The sequence below is a fragment of the Molothrus aeneus genome, chromosome 15, assembly GCF_037042795.1.
Source record: "Molothrus aeneus isolate 106 chromosome 15, BPBGC_Maene_1.0, whole genome shotgun sequence".
NCBI classification, from domain to species: Eukaryota; Metazoa; Chordata; class Aves; order Passeriformes; family Icteridae; genus Molothrus; species Molothrus aeneus.
In genome coordinates this window covers 3,791,943-3,815,656 of record NC_089660.1, presented here as the reverse complement: position 1 = coordinate 3,815,656, position 23,714 = coordinate 3,791,943, and the positions used below count along the sequence as shown (strand labels likewise).

General features: G+C 52.3%; 2 protein-coding genes across 3 annotated transcripts; one reads left to right on the top strand and one right to left on the bottom strand.

Moving 5' to 3' along the window:
* Positions 1–1,075: 1,075 nt before the first annotated feature.
* On the bottom strand, positions 1,076–7,529 carry CLTB (clathrin light chain B). Of its 2 annotated transcripts, XM_066560098.1 has the most exons (6): positions 7,265–7,527; positions 5,675–5,718; positions 4,438–4,555; positions 4,037–4,148; positions 3,604–3,657; positions 1,076–3,112 (listed from the first exon to the last, which is right to left on the bottom strand). In XM_066560098.1, exons 1-6 carry the CDS (start codon positions 7,446–7,448, stop codon positions 2,941–2,943), a joined length of 684 nt encoding a protein of 227 aa, XP_066416195.1. In that variant the 5' UTR covers positions 7,449–7,527; the 3' UTR covers positions 1,076–2,940. The 2 variants fall into 2 exon arrangements, with proteins under 2 accessions (XP_066416195.1, XP_066416196.1); XM_066560099.1 differs by lacking the exon at positions 3,604–3,657 and having other exon boundaries at positions 7,265–7,529.
* Positions 7,530–7,644: 115 nt separating this feature from the next.
* Positions 7,645–22,519, top strand: FAF2 (Fas associated factor family member 2). The gene is made up of 11 exons (XM_066560341.1): positions 7,645–8,393; positions 14,210–14,278; positions 14,697–14,831; positions 15,289–15,365; positions 16,506–16,644; positions 17,936–18,021; positions 18,102–18,193; positions 19,588–19,765; positions 20,634–20,805; positions 20,993–21,136; positions 21,687–22,519. The coding sequence occupies exons 1-11, from the start codon at positions 8,331–8,333 to the stop codon at positions 21,867–21,869; spliced, it is 1,338 nt and encodes a 445-aa protein (XP_066416438.1). The 5' UTR covers positions 7,645–8,330; the 3' UTR covers positions 21,870–22,519.
* Positions 22,520–23,714: the final 1,195 nt, after the last annotated feature.

Genomic DNA, 23,714 nt, shown 5'->3' with positions numbered 1-23,714 from the left:
GAAAAAGGAGTGGGCATGGCTGTTTTGAAACTGTGGTGATGCAAGAAACAAGACATGAAACTCCCTGTGAAAACAAGCAGGGAACTCACATTTCTGAAATGAGGTCTGGCTGTGTTCTCTGAGATGTGGTGCTGCTTTGGCTGTTCTTGCTGGGGAGTCAGCAACACCTTCTCCAGGGGACCTGCCCTGCCTGTGTCCTGACCAACACAGTCTCACTGTTGGCTTTGGATCATACCAGGGGTTTGGTGATCCACAAGACTTTGTTCTCCCATGCTAGGGCCACAGAGCTGGGAGGATGTGGGGCCGGAGTCTCTGTTCATTGCACTGTGGCTGCAGCAGCTCACATCTGCAGGGGAAGGGGCACAGACACCTCTGCCTGTGCTGAAACACCTCACCCAGCAGCCTGGGCTACTTCCAGGTGCTGTTCTGTGAGTTGGTGTCTGTGCCCTGAGCCCTTGTAAGGATGGCCTGAGGGGTGATCCCTCCATCTGCAAACAAGCACGTGGATTGTCCTGTCCAGGGAATTGTGCTGGCGGGCCTTGGCAAGGAGAGAGGGAAGGCTCTTGCTCACCAGAGCTCATCTGAGTTGTGAGGGTGGGAAACAAGCCATCACCAGTGCTGAGCAGGGTGAGCTTCACCTTGGCACAGGGAGCCCAGGGCCTGTCTGCTCTAACAGCTGCCTGCACAGGACATCCTTCCCAGAGGAAACTGCTTCTGCCTGCCTCACTGGCACCTCCAGCCCAGCCAGTTTGGGGCAGGGGTGTGAGGAGCAGCAGGTGGGCAGATCCATGAGCACAAGCCCTTGGCAGCTGGAGAAAGGTGCAGTGGACAGGGAGCAGCTCAGCCTGCTTGGACAAGTCAGAGCCTGCAGTTCCTAGGGGACAGAGCCAAGCCCCGGTCCTGCTGCCACTGCTTTGGCCCCATCCGAGAACAAACCCTCCAGCCTTCCTCTCACTCCTTTTTTTCCTGTAGGATGTTCTTCCTCCAGCCCCATCCTTTCCACGCAAGGCTTCATGGCTGTAGGTTCTCCTAAACACAGCGTGCATCCCTAATGCAGAAATACAACAGTGCCCTGTAGGATTGGAGATGTTGGTTTATTGTAACAGGTAATTTGGACAGTCACAGATACCAAAGCCGAGGGGATGTAGAACAGCTGTGGGCACGGCTCCCCGAGAGCTGCCCCGGCCTGACACGGAGCACATGGCAGCTGGGGCACCCAGGGGCCCAGCTGCCTGCAGGGGCTGGAGGGACAGAGCACAGGGGGCACATTGTCCCCCACAGGTAGCCAGGGGTGCTTCCTGCTGCTCTGCAATGCAAGGCTGAGGCAGGAGCCGAGTCCCCAGGTGTCCTGCAGCACAGCAGAGCTGCCTACGCATGCTGGAGCTCAGGGGGCCGGGCAGGAATGATCAGCCCTATGGGCAGGGGGCACAGTCCCAAAACACAACAGCAAGTGATTCCTACACACCCATTTACCTTCCCAGCCCACTGGTGAGATCATGCCCCAGAGCTGTGGGTGCCCAGGCACCCCCCACAGCTGCAGCAGCAGGACTGGTGACATTCTGGCCCTGGAGCCACAGCTGCAGGGCAGGAGAGCTCTGCACACTTGATTTCCAGCTGAGCAGGGCTCTGCAGAAGGGTTCAAGTGAATGTTTTGTGGGCTCTGCTCTATGTCCTCCCAAGATGCTGCAAGCCCTTCCCAAGCCCTCAACAAGCCAGACCCAGAGCACCAGCTCAAGGCTGTCCCTCTCCTGCTACCTGGGAGTTGTGCAGGTTCCCAGGACTGGTGCCATCCCTGCCAAGCAGAGGAGGAAAAGTTTGAGCAGGGAGCAGGACTGAGGCATCTCCCCACACTGCCTTAGGTGGGCAAATCCAGGGGGCACAGCAACTGCAGACAGATGTGCAGGTTGTTCTCAGGGCCAGTACAAGCCCCAGCACCAGAACTCTGCCCAACCCTGCTCTGGGCCCCTGGGTTAGGAAGATGGAGGTTTGACCTGCCCCACAGCAGCTGGACCTTCCTACCTCCTTCCCTGCAACTACACAGCCTCCATCTCCCATTCTGGTAGCAAGGGAAGGAGCAGAGCAAAGCCCAAGGGTACCCAAAGCCTGGAATCCCACATTCCCAACTGCTGGTGTTCATGGGGGAAGGAGAGGAAACATCCTGAACACTCCCCCCACAGTCCCTTCCCAGGGGCCCACACCACTGTGCTGCCAGCACTGCAGGATGGATGGGACATGGACACTGGAGTGCACCAACTTTGTGGGGCATAGCCAGGCTGGGCAGAGTTCTGATGGGCTTGGGGCAGCCACTGGCAGTCCAGGCCCAACCTGGGCACCTGTACTCACATTCCTCAGTCCCTGCCAGTCTGGCAATGCCATGCTCTAGCCATGCTCCCTGCAGGAGCCAGCAGTGTGGAGACAAGCCAGGGCTGTTTCTCCACCCTCCCAACCCTGCTCCAGCTCTGCTCTAAATCCCATGGGAAAGGCAGACAGCAGCCCAGGATCCCATTGGGATCCCTGCCTCAGGGCTAGGACTGAAGCCTGGACATGGGGCTGCCAGGACAGCTGCAGGCAGGTTTATTCCCAGCACAGGGCTGAAGTGGGGAACACAAGATGGGATATTTTCTGCTCATTTAGCCAGGCCCTCAGACATAAAGTCCTGAAGAGCCTGGGCTGGGGCTTCCCCACTAACTCAGCTCTGCCACCCAGTGCCGCTTCCCGGGGAAATGCCACAGTGATTTATAAATAAGTGTAAAAAGAGACCAATGCACCTTTTAAGCAAAGGAAAACCATGGGGAGAGTTATACAACCAGTGACTCGAGCACAGCCAAGGCGCAGATCACGGAGCAGGGGGTGGGAGGCCCTTCCTGGGCCGGCCCCTGAAGCCACCTGGCTCAGTGAGCCCAGCCATGCCCGCTGTGCTCCTGGCTGTGCCAGGCACAGCTAACGGGACAGGGGCGTCTGTTTGAGGGAGATGAGCACCGAGCGCATCCGCGAGACATCCTTGCTCTGCTTGCTGCTCTTGGGGTTGAAGTCACACAGCTGGGCCACCTTCTCCCACTCAGAGCCTGGGGTCTCCTCCTTGGACTCCTTCAGGAATGCTTCCTCCGAGGCCCTGCAAAGATATTGAGGGTTGTCACTGGCAGAGCCCTTTCCAAGGAGATTCTTCCTTCTGTCTTAAAAACCCTCATGTTCCTGCTTCCCGTCCCTTTTCTCCAGCTGATGAGCTCAGTGTCCCCTAGGACTGAGAGACACACAATGCTCAAGTCTGCCTTTGGCTGCACTCATCCAAAACATCATTCATCCAGGGGTGCAGGAGTATCTGCCTGCTCCCAAGACTTCACCCCCACAGAGCCATCCCCAAGAAGAGGCATAAGAGCCCATGGCTTTGCATCTTCAACCAGCTCCCACAGAGACATTTCTAGGAGCTCCACTCATCTCCTAAAACTCCACAATTTGGAGACACTCAGCTGCATCATCCTCCCTTTGGTACCTCACCAGGCCAGTACCTCCCAGCTTCCCCCCTTCCCTTGGCTGGGCAGGCAGTGCTGGGGCCGGAACCCCCAGAGCCTTTGGGGCAGGATATGGTCTGTAAGAGGCACATACACGTAGCCAATGACATCGGCGTCCGGCTGCTGGTAAAAGGCTTTGTCAGCGATCCTAGCCCCGGGCACAGAGAGAGAGAGAGTGGAGCGGAGCGGAGCGACAGGCAGCCAGAGGGTTAGAAAGAGAGAACAGAGGGGGTTAGTCCTCCCAAAGAGTCACCCACACACTTCAGCACACCAGGAGAACCTGGAGCCCAACCCTGTCCCCCTTGTGAGCCCCATGCAGGGGCAGGAGGCACTGAGATCCCAGGGTGATCCCAGTGTGGTTCCAGCCAGAGTGGCTCTGCACAGCCACCAGAGCCACTCCAAGACCTGGGGACTCTCCCCTTGCTTGGCAAAGCTCTGTCCCTCCAGGGCTGGACCCCACTATGGGGAAAGAGGCCCTCAAACATCCCAGGAAGGCAGTCCTTTTGGCCATGCTGACCCTGACATACCTGTTGTTTGCTCGGTTCTTCTCCATCTGCTCATTCTGACGCAGGTTCCACTCCTCCAGGTCCTTCTTGGCCTTCTCACGCCATTCCTGCTCAGTCACCTTCGATGCCGCATCTAAGGCCCAAGTGAGACAGAGCCCATCAACCACTCTGGCACCTGCTGGGTGTGCTGAGCAGGCCCTCAGCAGGCAGGACAGCTGCAGCCCCTCACACCCATCCCCAGTCCCCACCAATACTGCCCAAGAAGCACCACTGCCCCAAGGACAGCAGATCTTTGGCAGAGGCAAGAGACATCTCTCTGGGATGCAGCAGGGTCACCAAGAGGTGAGGGACCCCAAGGGCCCTGACCGCCATGTCACAAGGTGCCACAAGCACAGGGGGCTACACATGGCCTTGGGTCTCACCCAGCTCCTCCAGGCGCTTCTTCTGCTCCTCTCTCCACTTGCGGATGCTCTCGGGTTCCTGGGTCAGCCGGTCGGCCTTGGCTATGGCTGCGTAGGCATCCGTGGGGCCGTTGGACTCCTGCAGCACATGAGCACCTCACCATCAGCACCAGTGCTTCCAAGAGCCCAGCCCAGCCACCTCCAAGGGCTGGCAGCAGTCAGGACTCCACACTCCCAGCACTGACAAGCCAAGATAGGAGGTAGGAAGGGTGACAGCTTGGGACATGTGGGACAGTGTTCCCAAAGTGCTGCTGAAGCTGCTCTCCCAGCCTCAGGCCCTGTCACCTGAAGCCTTCCCAGCAATTCCCTCCTTGACTTGCTGCTCGCTGCCACCACAGCTGTTGTATCCTCTGGGCAGCCCCACTGCAGAGGGCAGACATGGCCCTTGGAACTGCTCCCCAGGGATTCCTGGTCCTCACTGGGGCCCAGGCAGCTCCGGGACTGAGCTGCATCCCTCATGTCTGAGCTAAGGGCTCTGCCAGGCCCAGCACCTCCCTTAACACCTTCCACTGGCCACATGCCCAGTCTGACACCAAGCTCAGCAATGGGATTACAGCTTTCTTCCAAGATCCACAATCTAATTAAGTCTGTCCCATTCCTGATGCGATCATCATGCTGTAAACCAGGCCCGGGCAGCGCATATGCCCCACTGCTGGGCACCAAGTGAGGTGAAGGGCTTGTGAGAGGCTGGCACTGCTGACAGCAGAGCTGGGCTTCAGGCTCCCAAAGGGATCTGAGACCCAGGTGGGTCCCCCCAAAAACCCCCAGCCACGAGGCAAGTAGTTTTCATGGGAGATCCAAGTCCCATGGCAGCCCTATTCTGTCTCTAGCCTCTGTCAAGAGATGCTCCTGCCTGCCCCAGAGGCCTCCAGAAGCTACCCAGGCTGGAGAGAGGGGACTTCTTGGGGAATGGGCGATTTGTCACCTGCTCTTAGGGCCCAGGCACTCCTTCATGGCACAAGCCACCTGCAAACAGATGTGGGGCAGATCATGGCAGGTGGGACACATCTTCTCTTCAAAGAGAATGGAGCAGCCAGGACTCCCACGGGAGACCCAGACCTTTCCAGGAGCACCGTAGCTGTTCTGCAGCTGGATAGCAAACTCCAGTCAATGCTGGGGGCAGAACAACAGATTGCTGGCCCCACACCCACCCAATCTTCCTTAGCAGCCCTGGGCCAGCAAAAGGCTGAGCTCTCACCTGAAAGACATCTCCATTGACAGTGGCTCCTCCATTCTGGAAACCTGATCAAGAAAAAGGAAGAGAAAAGAAAAAACACAACTATGGCAGCTGCAGGTGATCCCAGAGGGGCTGGTGTTCATGAAACTACATCAGATCAGCTCCTGGGAGTTTGTCTGTGCCTTTTTCAGCCCAGCACACCCATGGCATGACATCCTCCCAGTGTACTGTCCTTGGTGGGATTCAGCAAGCACCTCTCACTCTCCCACACAAACTTCTCCAAGCATTTATGTCTTTATGGTGTCTTCACTGGTATTTAATCTTATCTGAAGATTAGGGAAACTGCTCCAGCACAAAACTGACATAGGCTGCTGCTCTGACTGTAGAAACACAACCTGACCAACCCCAGCCTGCAGATGGACACAGCTGATCCCAGAGCTGCCAGCCAAGTGCCAAGGAACCTCTCCAGGGACACAGCCCATGGAAACACTGCTTGTGCTCCACCAGGACAGGAGGACATGCCTGCAGGCCCAGGTCCTTGGAGCCCACCTGGGATGAGCTGCAGGGTCAGGGTTGGTAATGAGGCACCCATCTACCCACCCATCTACCCACACCTGGGGCACAAAGCCAGCCCAGGCAGGGGGCTCTCTGCTGCCAGGAGAGAAGAGGCTTTGAAGGAGTCACGCTCCAAGCCCTGAGCTTTCCCCGGTGACCACAGGGCTTCTCCTGGCCAGCCAGCTGCAGGCACAGACACAGCACACACAGCTCGGGCCAGCACTGTCCCCAAAGTGCTCAGCCCCATGACTGCACCCAGCTCCAGCCTGTCTAACTGCATTTATCACTGTGGCTGTCAACACCTCTCCAGGCCCAGATCTGCCTCCATGGCCCTGTGTGCAGAGCCCTGCAACCACCCCTCCACAGACAGCGTGAGGAGACCCTGTGGGGCTGGGTTAGGGGAAGGAGTCAGAGCCCTGTGGCTACAGTGCCCCCATGTCCATACAGAGAGCAGATGCCAAAGCCCCTGCAGACTGGAGACAAGAGAGCAGAATTAGCACATTCTACCTGCAGGGCCTGGGACCACAACGTTCCCAATGGCAATGTCTTCCATTTTGCATCCCAAAGGGCTCTCCTCTCTGTGGGGACAGTGACAAGGCTGTCATTGCTCCTCAGTGCCGCCTGGATGCCTTTTTACACTGCCATAGCTGGGAGCACTGAAACATGGAGTCGGGAGTCCATCCAACCCGGAAAACCCAGCACAAGGGGGAGAAACCGCCCCACGGCTGGCACATCCCAACTCAGGATTCACCCCACATCCCCGAGGTTCGAGGAGCCCTTTGGGCATAAGTACAGGCCCAGACGACCCTTGCTAGGATGCCAGCCTGGCCCACAGGGTCAGCCCGCCACCGGCCTATGAGGTGCAGCACAGACTCCATCACCCACCGGGGATGCCGTGCATCCCCCAGTGACCCCAGCCCCGCGTGGATGCGGCCCAGAGGACCCTTCCCTGCCTTCGGGGCAGAAGAGGGCACAGCCCTCCGTTACCCCACAAGGTCGGGAGCCCGCCCGCAGCCAGCGGGAGAGCGGCCGGGCGGCCCCCGCGGGCGTGCTCACCCTGTTCCGGCGGGGCCGCCTGCCCGCCCGGGGCGGCGGCCGCCTCGCCGTCGGTCGGCCCGAAGCCCTCATCGTTCTCGATGCCCGCGATCTCGCTCTCCTGCTGGGCCAGAAAGGCGGCGGCCGGGTCCTCCTCGGCGCTAGCGCCCTCAGATGAGGAAAAGAAGCCGAAGTCGTCGGCCATGACCGGCCCACCGGCGCCGCTCCCGGTCCGGCTGCGCGGCTCGGCTGGGCTGGGCCCGACTGTGCCCGGGCGGAGCTGTCGCTGTCACTGCGGCGGCGGGCGGGGCAGCCGCGCTGACATCAGCACCGGGGCGGACCCGCGGGCGCGTCCCGCCTCTCCGCCAGCCGCCGCGGGCACGGGGAGCCGGGGCTGCCCGCCTGCCTTCCCCGGGGCTCGACTGGCCGCGGTCCCGCCGCGCCGACCCCTCACGCGGGCGCTCGTAGCTGCGGGTGGGAGCGGGGGCCCCTCACAGCCTCCTCCATCTTAGCGGCCGCCGCCATCTTGGGCCCGGCAAACGGGCGGCTCAGCGGGACGAGGGGTGCCGGGCAGGACCCACCCGGCGGGACTAGAGGTAGCGGGCAGGACCCACCCCACGGGACCGGAGGTGCCCGGGCAGGACCCACTCGGTGTCCGGCAGCCCCCACGGTGACGGCAACACAGCCAGCTCCCGGGGGTCTTCGGCTCATATCCCCCCCACTCAGGGCCCGCTCCCACAGCAACAGGCTGCGCCCTCGTCCCCGGCCTGTTCCGGGAACAGCCGAGCAGCCCTTGGCACGCTTCGGAACTCCTCGTTTGTCCGCCGGGAACACCCGAGCGGTGCTCGGCACACTTCGGAACTTTACGTGCGCCCGCCGGGGACACCCGAGAGCGGCCAGCGCCGCCGATGGGATTCGGGCATCTCCGGACAGGCCCTAGAGCACTTCGGTTGTGTCCGGAATGCGGCGCGGCAGTTCCGGCCGTGGCCGATAAACAGCCATTGGCCGCGCCGCGTGGGGCTGGGGTGGAAGTGGGCGACGTCACTTCCGGAGAGTGACGGAGCGGCGGGTCAGAGGCGGCAGCAAAATGGCGGCGCCTGAGGAACGGGAGCTGACGGCGGAACAGACCGAGAAGCTGCTGCAGTTCCAGGTGCCGCGTCCCAGGGGCCCGCGCCGGCCGGTGGGAGCGGGGGAGGCGGTGCATGGACACGGAACGGGCTGAGCTGGGCCCGCCCCGCCGGCGCTGGGGGGTACGGGGCTCACGGAGCCGGATAGGCCCGTCCTGGAGTGGGGTGTCGAGCTGGGCATGAGGGGACGGTGAGAGGAGAGACACCTGTGGTCCCAGTCCTGGCCGGGGTGAATGAGATTTCCGTGCCCCTAACACTTCTTTGGGGCGATGTTCTGTCATCGCTAATTGAGAGGTGGCTGCTCAGTACACTCCTAGCAGGAAAAACTCTTTGGTAAGTCCCGGCCATTTTAATTAGTCTGAAAATTTTCCTTGTCGTAGCTGGAGAGCCTTTCCTGGTACCGAGGCAGAGTTATCCAGTGGGTTTCTGTGGAACATGGTTCCTGCCCCTCACGACTGGGTAACGCCGCTGGAGACTGTAATGATCTAATCTGTGTCTGCTACACAACACAGGCAAGGTCGCTTAACCTTTGCTTTGCGAGGCCTGGGGCTGTGTGGCAGATGAATGATCATAAATACAGTCTGAAGATGTGGTTAACTGGGGAGAAAATAGTGCTGGGCAGCTGAAATTCCTAGGGTTGCTCAGTGATGAGTAACTAAATGTGCTGAGCAATGAAAATTACCTTCAGGTGTCTTGGGTTTGTTTCTGAGCTCTAGGACATCATGTGGCATCCCTTGGATTGCAGTTCTTTTACAAATCCCGTGATTACTTTTAAGAGTGCTTTGTCTGCTTTTGTTGCTTTACATTTTTTTTTTTAAGGCTGTACATTGAAAGTTTGGTGTGATGTAACTGTAGATTTAAAGGGACTCGGAGGCATCTGGCCCTGCCTTCCCCAGGTGATCCAGTGCAGGTGTTCATCATTCCACTCATTGCCTTCCCAAGCCTTCACCTGATTCACAGCCCCCTGACTTAATTACCGTGCTGTGCTGTTTTCCCATGACTGGACCTGGGAGGAAACTTGTTTTCCAGATGTCCCCTCTAAGTCTCCTGCAGACTGAGCTCTTTGGGCAGTCAGATTGAATACAGACAAAAGGCACAGGGCAGTGACAGCCATTGCTGTCCCTGTGCTGCCTCTGAGTAGGTGAGGGTTTTGTACATGTAAATGTCCCATTCTCTTGCTGTGAGAGATCCTGGTTCTTGCTCATCTGCTTGATCTGGACAGGTAGCACTAGCTGCTCTTACCACTGCCTCTGCTGCTGTTTTCAAACCCCTGTGGGCAGCTGTGAAGTGAAATAATCCTGTTTCCCAATGCTCCCTGGTGTTGTCATGGACAGAGGGCTGCCAGGGAACCAGAAGGAGGGATTCATACTTTAGTCCAGCTTCCTGTCAAGCTCTGGTTTGAGGCACAGGGAAAAAATTCCTCAGGCTGTCAAGGGGAGACATTTTTTCACTTAGACCACTGCTGTGCAGAGCCAGATGTGAAAGCTGTGGTCCAGAAGGCTTGGATACCAGCCAGGATCCTCCCTCTTCTGGGGTGTGTTGGATCAGCTTTCTCCAGGGCTAATGACGGCCCCCACTGTGATTCCTTCTCCTCTGATGTGTCCCACCTAGCTGAGAAGGGCTCAGGTGTGAGTCCTGCTGCTTCCTCAAAAGTAAATCAGTCCATTTGGAAGAGATTTTTTTTTTCTCAGACTCCAATAGGAAGAATGAGGTGTTTGGAGAGATTAAGTAAGTGTCATTAAAATAATTTGTACATTGCTACAAGTCAGCTTGGAAAGCCTTCAGGGATCCCTGCTGACTTTGCTGGGAACAAACATTTCAGTGTTTTCAAGGATGATTTCACACTTTGTGATGTGCCATCATAAGTAGGCTGTGCAGCATTCCATGGTGACAGAGCACTGCCCTTCCACAGAAGGTTCTGTCCCCCTGCACTGTGCTGAGAGCAGCAGAGCACACCAGGAAAGAAGGCAGGATGACAAGGATGAGGTAAGGAATAGTAGAAGGCCCTCAGTGAAATAGAGAGCCAAAGGGAGGGAAGCATTGAGCAAGGACTGCTGTTCACCTAGCAAACAGCTCTTTGGGGTGAAATGCTGTTGCCCTGAGCTGTTTATCCTGCTCCTGCTGGAGAGTGCACCTTTCCAGGCAGAGGTGAATGTGCTCTCCTGTCCTGCCTGAGCTGTTGGGCACAGCTCTGTGTTAGTGCCTGCTCTGCATTAATCCCACTGCTGTTTGTGTGCTGGGTTCTGGAGTGCTCATACAAACAGCTTTGCTGGCAGAAAGCTGAAACCAGCAGCTTCCTTCTTGTGGGCAGGGCTGGGACCAGGCAGCTCTCTGCACCATGCTGGGCCAGGTTAGTAAAGGAAAAAAAACAGTAGAGAGAACTGGGATAAACTTGAACTGAAAGCAACAAAGCCTCTTGCATGCTTTCAGCCTCCCATTTACTGCCAGAGAGCTGGCTAATAATGTAAGGGAATAAAAGCATCTAAATTTTTCATCTGTCAAGACCTCGCTGTCCTGACATTTGGAGAGAGAAGTTTGCTGTGAACAGTTTGGGAAAGCTGTGGAGATGTGATTCATTTGGGAGATGGAAGAATCAGAAGAGCAGCTTTTCTAGGATCTGGTTATTGATCTGTGCCCATTACACTTGGGCTGATGTCTGATATTGTAATATGCTAATGTAAAGTAATGGAGTGTTATTTGCAAGAGAGTTGGCACTCATAATCTCTGACTTCAGCTGGGGAAAACAGAATGCTCAAGGCTGGATATGGCTCTGATTTAGGGGAAGGAGGAAATATGAAACTCCAGGCAGCTTTCCCACTCAGTGAATCAATCAAAACCCTCAGAAAGGCATTTGCTGTAATATGCAATGAGAAACTCTTGGTTCAGGTGTTTTTCCAGTTAGAACTCAGATGTTCTTTACCCTTGGAAAGTAATTCTCTGGATTTGGCAGTGGGCTGGGAAGTAAGAGCAGGGCCAGGTAGTGCTGTGGAATTGCATCTCCTGTGCTGTGTTTCAACATCAGAGCGGATCTGTAGAGGCGACGCTTTCGTAAGTCCAGTTTACAACCTTTGTCCACTCAGGGTATTCCTTCTACTTTTGAAACATGAAATTGCACTTTCCACTGCTTCAGTATTGAGAAGATTCTGAGCAGTCTCAAAGGTGAGAGATACAAATCTTACGTCCAGCAAAAGCTTCCTTATGCTTTACAATAACACTCTTGCTTTGTGTGGTGGTCGAGAAGGCACTATTGAACTTTTCTGGCATTTGTGGAATTTAATATTTTGTTTTAGAAATATTAGCCACTGTGTTGAGCTTGGATTTATTTGAAGGTTTGAGAGTGCTGGTTTAATGGGACTAATTTTAACTACTTGTTATGTCTGTAAGATCCATGCTCTTGGATGGCAGCTAATAAGAGATGAGAGCAGCAGGGTTTGAAGATGCTGGTTATTCTCTTAGCCCTGACGATTCTAAGAATGTGCTGGTTTGCCATGTGTGTAAGTTTGCAGCTGATCAAAGTTCACCAGAGATGCTGAGGCAGTGGAAATAATGTGGAGTTTCAAGTTTCTGATCTGTTTCCATGACTTGGTGAAGCAGGGGCCCTAGGAATGCCCTGGGGGTGATAATGACCAGTATCAGTGTTTGCCAGCGAGAGTTGTCTGAAGTGGCAGTTGAACTGTGGTCCTGCCATTCCTTCCATCGGGTGTGGGTCATTCTGAGCCCTGGTGTGTCTCCCAGAGCATGGTGGAGCTGTGGTGTATCCAGTGGAGCACATCAGAGCAGCAGCCAGCAAGGTGCTGAGTGTTAAAAGCCGCCTCTGCCGGCAGCTGTTCCTGCAGCGTTTAATTGTTCAGCCTCATTGATCAGACAAGTGGCAGGAGCTGTTGGAGTGGCTTTGTCACTTCTGCTTTGAGTTGAGAGCAGCTGAATTAAGATGCTAAGAAAAAAAAGTAAAAGGAAATTCACCTCCCTGGAGAGCTCGTGTAGAAGACTGAGAAGTGGCTAGAGCTGCCTGTCACTGTGGTGGTGGTCAAGAAGGGTGGAGTTGGCTGGCTCTGGTGTCTCTGTGGAGCTCAGATGGTCTTGCAAATGCTGCAGTGTTTCAGTGCTCATTAAATGCTTGTTGATAGCTCTGCTGCTTTCTGACCTAAAACTGCAGAAGAATTTTGCATAATTTAAAAAGGAGAGAATGCTTGGTGATGTTCTTAGTGCTCACAGATAATCCAGGCATTTAGAGACAAAGGTGTAAATGAGTTTTTGAATCTTGTAAACTTTGTAAACACCACCAGAATTTCCAGAATATTGGGGAGTGGTGATCAGAAGACTTTCAAGGCTCTGGAATAAACACATTGTGACTCCATTGTAAAATCAATTAATTGAGTAGATTGCAGGTGCCTTTAATGGTGTCCTTATAAAAAGACACTGAAGTGCCTGCTGTAGAAATTCAGCTTGAAAAAATAAAGTTAGAATGCAAAATAAATTTAATAAAAAAAAATAAAGTCAGGAAACAAACCCTAAATTTTACTCTGCAAAGCACATCTTCAAAGAAAGATAGCTAAATGTAAACATTAAATGGTGAAACTGATAATCAAAGGTATTCTAGCAGCAACAGCTGAGGAGTCCACTGAGCTTTATTTCTTCTATGAAATCCTGTTCTGCATTGTTCCTTTGCAAGGCTTGCTGCAGACTTACTTTTTAATAAATATTTATACACCACTGAACAGTGACTTGAAGTGCTTTTTTTTCTGAACTTCTGCAGTCACAATGCTTTCAGCAGTCTCATTGGGTCTGTACAGCAGAATGAAACAATGATTTTTGCCCAGTAGATAGGAGAGAAGGTGGTGATCTGGAGACTTCATGAGAAAGAAGCCAAGAAATGCTCAAAAGTTTGAACTGAGCCCAGAGATTGAATAGGGCATTTGTCCACAGTGTTTGTTACTCGGGTGGAAATGGCATGTGGAATGTATGAATGGGGGCAGGGGGAGGAATACATGCACCATCCTTCTCCAGTAAAAAAACCAATTCCCTGCATTCTTGACTGGTCAGCCTGTCAGGAGCCCGTCAGGGGCTTTTCAAGAAAGCAAGGAAAACATCTGCTGAGGCCTTAAAGCAAGTGCAGTGGGGAGAGATGTTTCTGTGGCACAGTGACAGGGGTGTTCTCTTCAGCAAACGTTTGTCTCTGTTCAGGAGATATTGATGTGGTTTCCTGTAATAGCAGACACAATTGTTTGATCTCCTGTGCAGAAATTCTGATTGGCACAGGGCTAAAATACACCCACTGGCTTTGAGGTTTGTCAGTGTGTTTGGGCTTTTTCTGTTTCAGGCCCTGTGTTGGACTGTTCCTGCTTTTTTTACTACACTGTTTACTCTGCTTTTTTACTTCCCCTTCGGTGCTGGGAACATCACCTTCAGTAATGCCTGGCTCGTTTTGGTTTTAGTTTCTGTTTATGCTGGCAGTGAGTGGAGTAACAGTCATCTTGACTTTTCAGAAATGCTTTGTCAGTATTTTGAGTTCAAGATGATGTTTGAGGACATTGGCCCAGCACATCTTTTCAGAGTGGAGCCTGTGGGCAGAATTGTGTTAAACCCTTGACTGTGCTGAGTGCTGTTGTAGTGACAGACCTTGGGCACACTGGGAGTTGGCTGGTGCTGGAAGAGTGCAAAGGCCTGTTTGAGGCCTCCTGTGTGTTTGCAGGTCACTCTGCTCTTCAACTCAGAGCAGGGCACTTCAAAACATTGTGATAATGTGTTGTGGTAACTGCCACCATGTGCTCGTGCCTTGTTAAGAGCAGTCAGGATGCAGCACTTCTGGCACTCATCTGCTTTTATTCTCCTTCTTTAGGACTTGACTGGCATAGAGTCCATGGACCAATGTCGCCACACACTGGAGCAGCACAACTGGAACATAGAGGTACCACTGAAAATGAGACTTGCAGCACTTTCCAAGTCCCTGGATTAAATGCAGCCCTCTGTGGGAGGAGGGGCCCTACCAGTAAAATTAATCTGTCCCCCCTGGATTTACCCAAGTAGCTCTTTAGAGCTGTATCTCCACACACCTGCAGAGCTGGTTTCAGCCAAACACAGCAGACTTGTTATGGCTGTGAACAATCCTTTGACTGGCACAGGATGTGGCCTCCCGTGGAGCCTGTGTGCTGGCTGCCATGGAGAAGGCTTTCCACATGGAAAAGAGCACTGCGGGTTCCTGTTTGTCAGGAGTTGTGCTTATCCAGTGCCCTGGGGCTGTGGACAAGTAAAAACCCCTGTCACTGTCCAAAGTATGAAAACCATAAAATGCCTGAAACCTCCCTTTGCTGTTTCTTATGTCAAAGGCAGCTGTGCAGGACCGACTGAACGAGCAAGAAGGTGTCCCAAGTGTCTTTAATCCTCCTCCACTGCGGCCGTTGCAGGTCAATACAGCTGACCACAGGATCTACAGCTATGTTGTCTCAAGGCCACAGCCAAGGGCAAGTTATCTTACAGTGGATTTTGTCCTGCTTCTTGGCTGACTCTCTGTGAATACAGAACTTGGAAGCAGCTAAAGAAATAGTTTTCTTTGCATGCTGTTATCTCCTTTCTAAATATTTTATCTTACAAAAACAAAATGTAGCGCTATTCCTTCAGTTTCTGTTACTGCTGTGGAGATTTTCTCCATGCTGTGATTCACAGTATGAGGACATTTTTTTTTTTTGTCATAGACTGTCTTGTTGTGGTGTAGTAAAGCCTTTTGATCAGTGGAATTGGAACAAAGGACTGTCCCCTCCATGTGGCAGTGATAATGTTTTTCTTAAATGTGTATTAACTAGAATACAGAATTACTTTCATTAATGCTTTACAAACAAATATGCACGAGCACCTGTAAGACTTGGTGCTGTTAGTCTTTTTGTATAGTTAAGAAAATTAATTCCTTATTTGTAATTGCAGGGCCTGTTAGGATGGGGTTACTACTTCATAATGCTTCCATTCCGATTCACCTATTACACATTACTTGATATATTTAGGTAAGTCCTTGTTTGTGCTGACTCACTTATTGACTGCATCAGGGAACACACTAGCTCGGATTTGGCTGGATCTCTGTCACTTAGATCTTTAAGCCTCATGGCAGATTTTCCATTTGTTTCCTTAACTGGCATTATCTGTGGCCTTGTAAAGTTCCTGTGCTGTTCAGGAAGAAATAAATCTTGTTGCAGAGCACCTTGCAGCTCTGTAAATGAAGTGTTTAATTGGATCTCTAACTCCACTCAGCCGTACAGTCTGAGTGCCACACAAAGGGGTAGCAAAACAGTGTCCAGCTGTTTGGTATTCTTGGACAAACATCAGAGTCATGTCCCATTGGGCTGGGCTGCAGATTAACCTGCCCTAATTCCTGGACGTTATATGGCAAAACTCAAACTGGAAACACCTCTGCTTTATTCCCTTTGGTGTCAATTGCCTCTTCTCCCTTTACTGCCCCAAAGCACTGATTCTTGTCTCCTTTACAGCATTGATAGAGGGAAAAGGGAATGGTAGTGGTGGTAAATAGCCAGCAGTCCTGCCATCTGCCTGGTTTGGCAGTTTCCCTGTTGTATTACTTTTTTTCCCCATTAAAGACATTTCCAAAGTTCAGTGCATCTTCTGTGCATCAGTAGAACTAAACAGCACTGATAGCTGCCTTGCAGTGAAGCTGTTTCAGCTTCAGAGGAATGACAGTTTCACAGGACTCATAGTGTAATGTTCTCTTTCTGTAACTCTTTATACATTGGAATTGTTAGTTCTGGATTAGCAGAAATGCAGTTTTCAAAGTTATCTGGACAAAACCGTGTGGCTTTTAACAGCCCATCTTTGACTGAGTTCTTCAAACCTCCTACTGTTGGTGTGGCTTATGCCTGATGCTTCATAGGAAGCTGAAGCTGTTTAATCACACAGAACTCGGATCCTTACTGATCCCTGCCATGAGATGAATCTTCACTGGGGGCTGGTTCTGTAGCAGTGGTATCAGTTTGGAGCGGGTGCCAGTTTAGGTTCAGATTATAAATGTTCAAGGGTCTCAGCTATGACTTTTTTCCCCTTTATGAATCCCAGTGACTTATCTGTAGAAAAGAAAACCTGTGCCTCAAGAAGTCAGTGAGCTGAATTTGCAGTGTCCTTTGCTTCCTTCCTAGGTTTGCTCTGCGTTTTATACGCCCTGATCCTCGTAGTCGGGTCACCGACCCAGTGGGTGACATTATTTCGTTTATTCATATGTTTGAGGAAAAATATGGGAGGATACACCCTGTCTTCTACCAGGGAACTTACAGCCAGGTCAGTGTCATGTCTTGGTGCCTAGGTCCTGGGGACTGGTGATTTTGCCACATGGTGTTAGGGCCTACATGGCAAAATTGCTTTTCATCTACAAGCCCAGCATTTATCCCCAAACTCTCTTAACAGGGTAATGGAGAGCTAGTGAACAAGTGTATTGGGAAACCAGTGTCTGCCAGGCTTGATGGTTTGCCAAGCCTGCAAAGTTGGAAAGCAAAGCTACTCTGGCTGTTCCTCGACCGTCTGTGTGTCTCTGTAGCCGACAGCTTTTCTTTGTAATCCTGCCTTTGTTTTTATAAACTGGTGTGCTGTGCCAGAGTCTGTCCTTCTGTTCACCAAATTGGGATTAACTGCCTGGGCTTGTATCACAATGCAACTTCACAACAGTTCAGGGCCTCAAAATTGAGAGGGAGCCCCTAAGAAATTATGGGAGGTGAGTGTGCCATAGATCAGATCTGAGGGGGCTCTCTGTAGAAGAGGGATATCCCCATGGACACTGCCTCTTGCACAGCTGCTCTCAGCCTGGCCAAGGGAAGGGTCTCCTGCAGAGCATCCCATCGGACATTGGATCAGCACTGCTTCCCAAGTGCCTGGGGAAAAACTGTCAGTGCCTGTCTGCTCCACACTGCACAGTGATGGAGCTCACCGCCTCTGCAGCTCTTTTAGGCTCCTCTGTCATTCCTGGAATCCAAACTCAAGTAATTGTGGAATGATTAGGCTACCAAAACTCAGTGCCAGTGAAACAGGGAGCATATTGTGCGCTTATCCTGTGGTCTTGTTAAAAATGCTCCTGGGTGGGTGGAATCCAGACACTAAAGATGTGGAAAGGGAGGGATTCTCTTCTCTGTTGTCTGGTTTTTGGGAGGCCTGCAGCATTATTTATTACCTGTTTTAATAGAATTTTCATTTGGTGTGATCTGAGGATTGTGTCCTGTGCAGGCTCAAGGGAAAGCTCAGCCTTGGCCACTGTGAGTCCAAGGAGTGAAGGAGGTTCTTCACTGCTAGCTGAGTCTGGTGAGGCAGCTGAGGTGTCAGTCCCTGTCATTGCCTACCCAGTTTCACTCTGAGTTCAGTGTTCCCCAAAGCCACATCCTGAGAGGATATGAGAGAACACCACTGTAGCCCTCTTAAATAAAGGCTCATTTAGAAGGTCTGGCAGGTTCATCCTCCACTGCTGCTTCACTAAATCCACTCCAGTGGCAGAGTAAAGGCCTGGGTCACCCAGGCCTTGTGGGTGCTGCATTCCCCTTGCCCAGATCCTGTGTAACTCGACCTGCTCTGCTCTTTTGCCAAGGCACTGAACGATGCCAAGCGGGAGCTGCGCTTCCTGTTGGTTTATCTGCACGGGGATGACCACCAGGACACAGACGAGTTCTGCCGGTAGGTAGCAGAATTTCCCAAATAGCTGTCCCTGTATTTGAAATGCAGCTTCCCTCACGTGGTCTCTTCTCATCCCCCAGCAATACACTGTGTGCACCTGAGGTCATCACCCTCATCAACACTAGAATGCTCTTCTGGGCTTGCTCAACCAATAAACCAGAGGGATACAGAGGTGAGTGTGTCCCTCCTGGGCTTTACCTGTCCCCTCCTGTCTCTGGAACAAGCCAGATGCTCTTTGGCAGATTTACACATGTAAAACACTCTTGTCTATTTGCACAAAATAGAACAGATTTCAGGATTGCTTGGGAAAATACATGTGTTGGTTTCCTGGGGTATCTCAAAGGTTTGGATGCCAAGGAAATACATTCTGATCTTCACCTCCACCGTTCTTTGTTTCTGGGCAGTTGTAGTTCTGTGCTCATTGCTGTGGGCATTTAGGCTGCTTTCAGTGCCTTGTCTCAGTGGGAGTTGGTGGGTGTGTGCTGGGAATAAACTGAGTGAAGAAACAAGTATCCAACTAGATCTGTCCTTAACCCTGCCTCCTGTGATGCCTGAGGCCAGGAAGGACTTGTTAGGTGCATTTTTTCCCTTTCTGAGACAGTCACCTTAATCCACAGCCAATCTCTGTGTCTCCTCAAAAGCCCGCAGTGTTTGAGAGCTGTTGATAATCTGGCCAGACAGCAGTTTGGTAAGGATTTGCTGCAAGTGGAGCCTTTTCCTAAAGTTCTGTTCATGGCTCCTGTGTTGTTTCCACCATTTCTGCTTCATGGTCAGGAAAATGCTACATCTGGGTCAGTCTTGGCTCCATAGTTCTGCTCCAAGTTATCAACAACTTGAGAGAACAGCTCTCTGAGGAGGCAATCTTTGACTAATTCCTGTTTCATTGCTGCAATGCTTTGGAGTCACAGCCTGGGAAGAAGAGCTGGAAGGGATCATGACCTTCCATGAAATCCCTGAGCTGCTCTGATTCCGTTTGGGGGGCTCCATTGGTAACAGAGGCTCCAAGTTGCATGATGTTCCATGTGTGTTTCAAGGAGGGGATCAACAGCCATATATGAACAGTAACTTAAGCACATCATCTCTTCCATTCCCTGCTTCAGACAGAGCCTGCCTCCAGCAGAGCCAGCCTAACTTTGTTCAGAAATGTTCAATGTGGACATACTGCCATCTCCCCCATGACAGTTTCTTCCAGAGTCCAACCATCCCTAATCACCTGAGCAAATGCTTGTCCCGTGTTTCTTTTCCTGCAGTTTAAACCCATGACTTTGTCCCATTTTCAGTGGGCATTCAGAGCCATTTACTTCCTTCCTGCTTGAGTTAGAAGAGCCTTTTTTGGTTATTTGAAAGCTTGGGTTTTTTCCCATCAGTCTTTGTGCTCCCAATGCCATTTCCTCCCTTTGCTAACTTACAGGGTTTAATTTTCAAAACGGAGCCTGAGGCCTTTTTTGCCTTGGAAAAGAGAACATCTGGGGAAGGTGCTTTCCTTGGCCCTCAGTGATGGGGAGCCCTTGTGCTGTACCCTTGGTGGCCCTCGTGTCAGGGGTGGTGACGTTTGTGCCCGTTCAGTGTCGCAGGCCCTGCGGGAGAACACGTACCCGTTCCTGGCCGTGATCATGCTCAAGGACCGCAGGATGACGGTGGTTGGGCGGCTGGAGGGCCTCATCCAGGCTGATGACCTCATCAACCAGCTGATGTTCATCATGGATGCCAACCAGACGTACCTGGTGTCCGAGCGCCTGGAAAGGTACGGTGGGACCAGAGCTCCAGCAGCACAAACCGTGCTGAGGCAGGCTCTGCTCTGTCCCCTGCCTCCCCCAGACACCGTGTGTAGGCACATAGCTCAGCACCTCCCGTTCTGTAACACAGCCCATGGGCTCTCCTCTTACCAGGGGCACCATCAGTCCATACATTCAGGCCATCTTATAGCCAGGGAGCCAGATGTGTTGCACACACAATCCCACCACTGAAAGGTGGATGTGAGTACTCTGTTCTCTGCAATTGGAGCACACCTTTGGCATGCTGGAGCTTTGCAGGGAAAGCTTGGAAAATAACCAGTAGGATCCAAGTGGGAGCTGGTGTCCACAGCTGTGTGCTGCTGCCTGGGCTGGCTGTGCTGAGCTCTGGCTGCTTTTCTGGTGGGGCCTCACAAGTCCCTGGTGACTCTTAGGGATGTACAGGTTGCATCCAAAACAGGATCCTACTGTTTGACTTCTGTCTGTCCCTTCTCTGCCCCATGCCCTGTGTGGGGACCCAGTAACACGTTCCAGTTTATGAAATGGGCAAGGAATTACTTGAAGGAGATGAAACCAGGAAGAGTCTCAGATACGAGGCAGGAATCTTGGGCATTGTTCTTGTGCTGTCTGTCAGCTCTGCCAAGCTGCAGAGGTTCAGAAGCCTTTTAAAGGGCTACCCACCCTTGGGAAGCAGTTTAATTGTGAGAGACTGTGGGGACCTGGCTTGGCCTTTTGGGAGCTTGTGGTACCCCAAGGCATTACCTGCTGTGTGCTTCTATGAGTTGGAGGCTGTCCCTGCACCCTTGGGCCTGCCCTCAGCCTGCCATCCCCTCCCTTCAGGGCCTGTTAGCCCTGACCACTTCCCACTCATGTTTGCAGGGAAGAGAGGAACCAAACCCAAGTGCTGAGGCAGCAGCAGGACGAGGCGTACCTGGCATCCCTGCGTGCAGACCAGGAGAAGGAGCGCAAGAAGAAGGAGGAAAGGGAGAGGAAGAAGAAGAAGGAGGAGGAAGTGCAGCAGCAAAAACTGGCAGAGGAGAGGCGGCGGCAGGTGAGAGCAGAGGGATTGCAGGAGGGGCTGCAGTGTCCTGTGGGATGCCTGGCCTGCAGTGGGAATTGCTTATCTTGCTTGGGGCTTGAGCATTCCCAAGGCTTCTGGAGCAGCTGTGCTGCAGGGGACAGGCACAAAGGTCAGCTGGGTGCACAGCCATTGCTCCTGCTCCCTCCTTGCCTTGCAGACACTGCAGGAGGAGAAGGAGAGGAGGTCAGAATGCCTTCCTCCAGAGCCACATCCCGATGACCCAGAGAGTGTCAAGATCATTTTCAAGCTGCCCAACGATTCCAGAGTGGAGCGGCGATTCCACTTCACACAGTCACTGACGGTGAGCTTGGGGCAGAGCTGAGGGGCCTTCCAGAACATGGGTGTAAAGAGACTTGCAGGTGGCTTTTTTCCCTTGGACTTGCCAAATGGTGACCTTTGCTGAGAGCCTTGACAGTCAGAGCTGCTCCTTGGTAAGGAGAGTGCTATAGGGCCTGGTTCCACCAGCTTGGAAGAGCAGAAAAAGTGGCAGAAGCTTTTTTTGCCTCCTGAAAAGCTGGAAGGTGTCTGCCCATGACAGAGCAGAGTGGGACTAGATGAACTTTTGAGTCCTTTCCAACCCTTAACATTCTATAATTATATAGAATATATACATTCTATTATAATTCCACTGCTCCCTATGAAATAAAGGTGTAGGAAGAGTCAAAAGTGTCTGGTCTTCCCAGTGCTCTGTGCCAAGCCCAGTTTCATGTGTGCCAAGGAAATGGCTGTCTCAGGTCTACAGTGCAGTGATGGTGCAAATTTGGGAGCCTTCCCCCACGAGATGCCAGGGATTCACTCTGGCTGTGTCACTGCTCCCCCAGCTGGCAATTATTTCTGTGCTTCTTTCCCAGGTGATCCACGATTTCCTGTTCTCCTTGAAAGAAAGCCCTGAGAAGTTCCAGATTGAGGCCAACTTCCCTCGCCGTGTCCTGCCCTGCCTCCCTACAGAGGAGTGGCCCAACCCCCCGACGCTGCAGGAGGCGGGACTCAGCCACACGGAAGTCCTCTTTGTGCAGGACCTCACGGACGATTGACACTTCCTTTTGGTTTTGTTTTTGTTTGTTTTGTTTTTTCGTTTGGTTTTTTTTTTGTTTGTTTTTGTTGTTTTTTTTTTTCCAGAAGACACAAAACGGAAAGAGAAATTCATATTATTATTATAATACAATATTTTTTTTAAAAGACTGTGTACAAACGAGGGATCAGAGACCACGTGGCCCGTGCCAGCCGTGCTCCGTGTGTGCGCTGGCGAGAGGACACACGGCCATCCCCTGCACCGGAGGGGCACACAGGGGGGAGCTGCTGTTGCCCCTCTGCCCTCCCTGGGGAGGAACAGGAATGGCAGCTCTTGGTAATTATTGCTTTTATTGATGACAATAATAATAAAACCCCAGCAACCCAACATCTTGTGAAGATTTGATACTCTGCTGCTCCTGAGAGACACAAGACTGAGCACCGGAATGTGCTGGGATTGGGGTGGGGGGAAAGGGCTGGACAGACTCTCTTCAGCTTCCCTCTGTGTATAAATACTGTTCTTTTAATATTTCTCTTGCTTTGTAATGACCAAAGGAGATTGGGGTTGACTATAGTATTAACTTTTTGATAAAGAGCTGGTTCGATTCTTACCCATGTGGGGCCTTGCCCAGGGTTCTTAGCCTGCGTAGTGTAATAAACTCTGCCTCTAGCATGTCTGTGCTGGTGCTTTCTGCCCCTGCCCAGGGAGGGGGGCAGCTGCTGTGGGTGCACTCAGCTGCTGGTCTTACACATGGAGCTGTTGTATGAGATGAGAGCGTGCCCAGCACGGGGGATGGCAGGGCTGGGGCTGCTGCTGTGGCATCAGCTCTGGGCTCAGGGAGGGAGGGAGCTGATGAGGCTGGGTCAGCCCTCGTGGAGCAGGTGGGAGGTGGAAAAGGTGTGGGAGGTGAGTGTAAGGCTGGTCCCTGTCAGAGGGTCAGCCTGGGCTGCCCTAAGGCAGAGGGGTAGGAGCCTGTTGCTGCAGTGACCTGTTCTGGAGCCAAGAATGGTTGGGGCTGGAAGGAATCTCAAAGCAAATCTCACTCCACCCCCTGCCATGGGCAGGAATGCAGGGTTAGCCTCTTCCCTGGCCCAGCATGGGAATGCTGGAGAGTTGGGATGGAGCAGAGGTGGAAGGTGTCCCACTGCTGTGGCTGGAGCCACCCAGGGAGCTCTGCTGTCCTGGGATAGCAGCCAGGAGGAATTTCCCATCTCTGTGCAAGCTGTGAGGGGTCGCTAGGTGAGAAGGAGGGGGTGTGTGGTGCTGCTCAAAACCAGATCCTGCTGGGGCAACGCAGCCAACCAGTCCCTGCTCCCACCCTCAGGCTCTCCTGGGCTCTCCTCCAAGCCTCTCTCCAGGCCCCTTCCAGCTGCAGCAGCTCCTTCCCATCCCTGGCCCCCACTCTTCCCCTAAGCCCCCATGGAGACAAGAGCTGGGCCCAGCGTGTTGGTATACATCATACATTTATTAGTGAATATCCCTCTCAAAATCAGCCACAACATTAAAAAAAATAATGATTGCACTACTTGGTCAAGCAGAACTAGCAACTTTCATTTTAAAAAAAGTACAAATCTGTTAAAAATTTCAATCAGTATAATACACATATATATAATACAACATACTAGTTATGTTAAATGCTACAAAACCAATATGATTCCAATGGAATGGAAAAAAACAAACACTTTTAGAGCTTTAAGAACCTTTTTTTCTATATATTAGCCTTTTTTCAAATACATACATGGGAAAAATGAGGTAACTGTAAAATGTGCAAGTAACAGAGCAAAAAAAATTATATATATATATTTATATATATATATATATATATAAAAACTTTCTAACACAGAACACACGTCCTAGCACCTTCCGG

What these genes read in the sequence shown, in the direction of transcription:
- FAF2 (XM_066560341.1), top strand. Translation starts at nt 8,331, where the DNA reads ATGGCGGCGCCTGAGGAACGGGAGCTGACGGCGGAACAGACCGAGAAG. An exon ending in TCTCAAGGCCACAGCCAAGG is followed by an intron (nt 14,832 to 15,288) that starts GCAAGTTATCTT and finishes TTGTAATTGCAG; the next exon opens with GGCCTGTTAGGATGGGGTTA. An exon ending in ACCAGGGAACTTACAGCCAG is followed by an intron (nt 16,645 to 17,935) that starts GTCAGTGTCATG and finishes TCTTTTGCCAAG; the next exon opens with GCACTGAACGATGCCAAGCG.
- CLTB (XM_066560098.1), bottom strand. Translation starts at nt 7,448, where the DNA reads ATGGCCGACGACTTCGGCTTCTTTTCCTCATCTGAGGGCGCTAGCGCC. An exon ending in GGCGGCCCCGCCGGAACAGG is followed by an intron (nt 5,719 to 7,264) that starts GTGAGCACGCCC and finishes TTTCTTGATCAG; the next exon opens with GTTTCCAGAATGGAGGAGCC. An exon ending in GAAGCGCCTGGAGGAGCTGG is followed by an intron (nt 4,149 to 4,437) that starts GTGAGACCCAAG and finishes CTTGGGCCTTAG; the next exon opens with ATGCGGCATCGAAGGTGACT.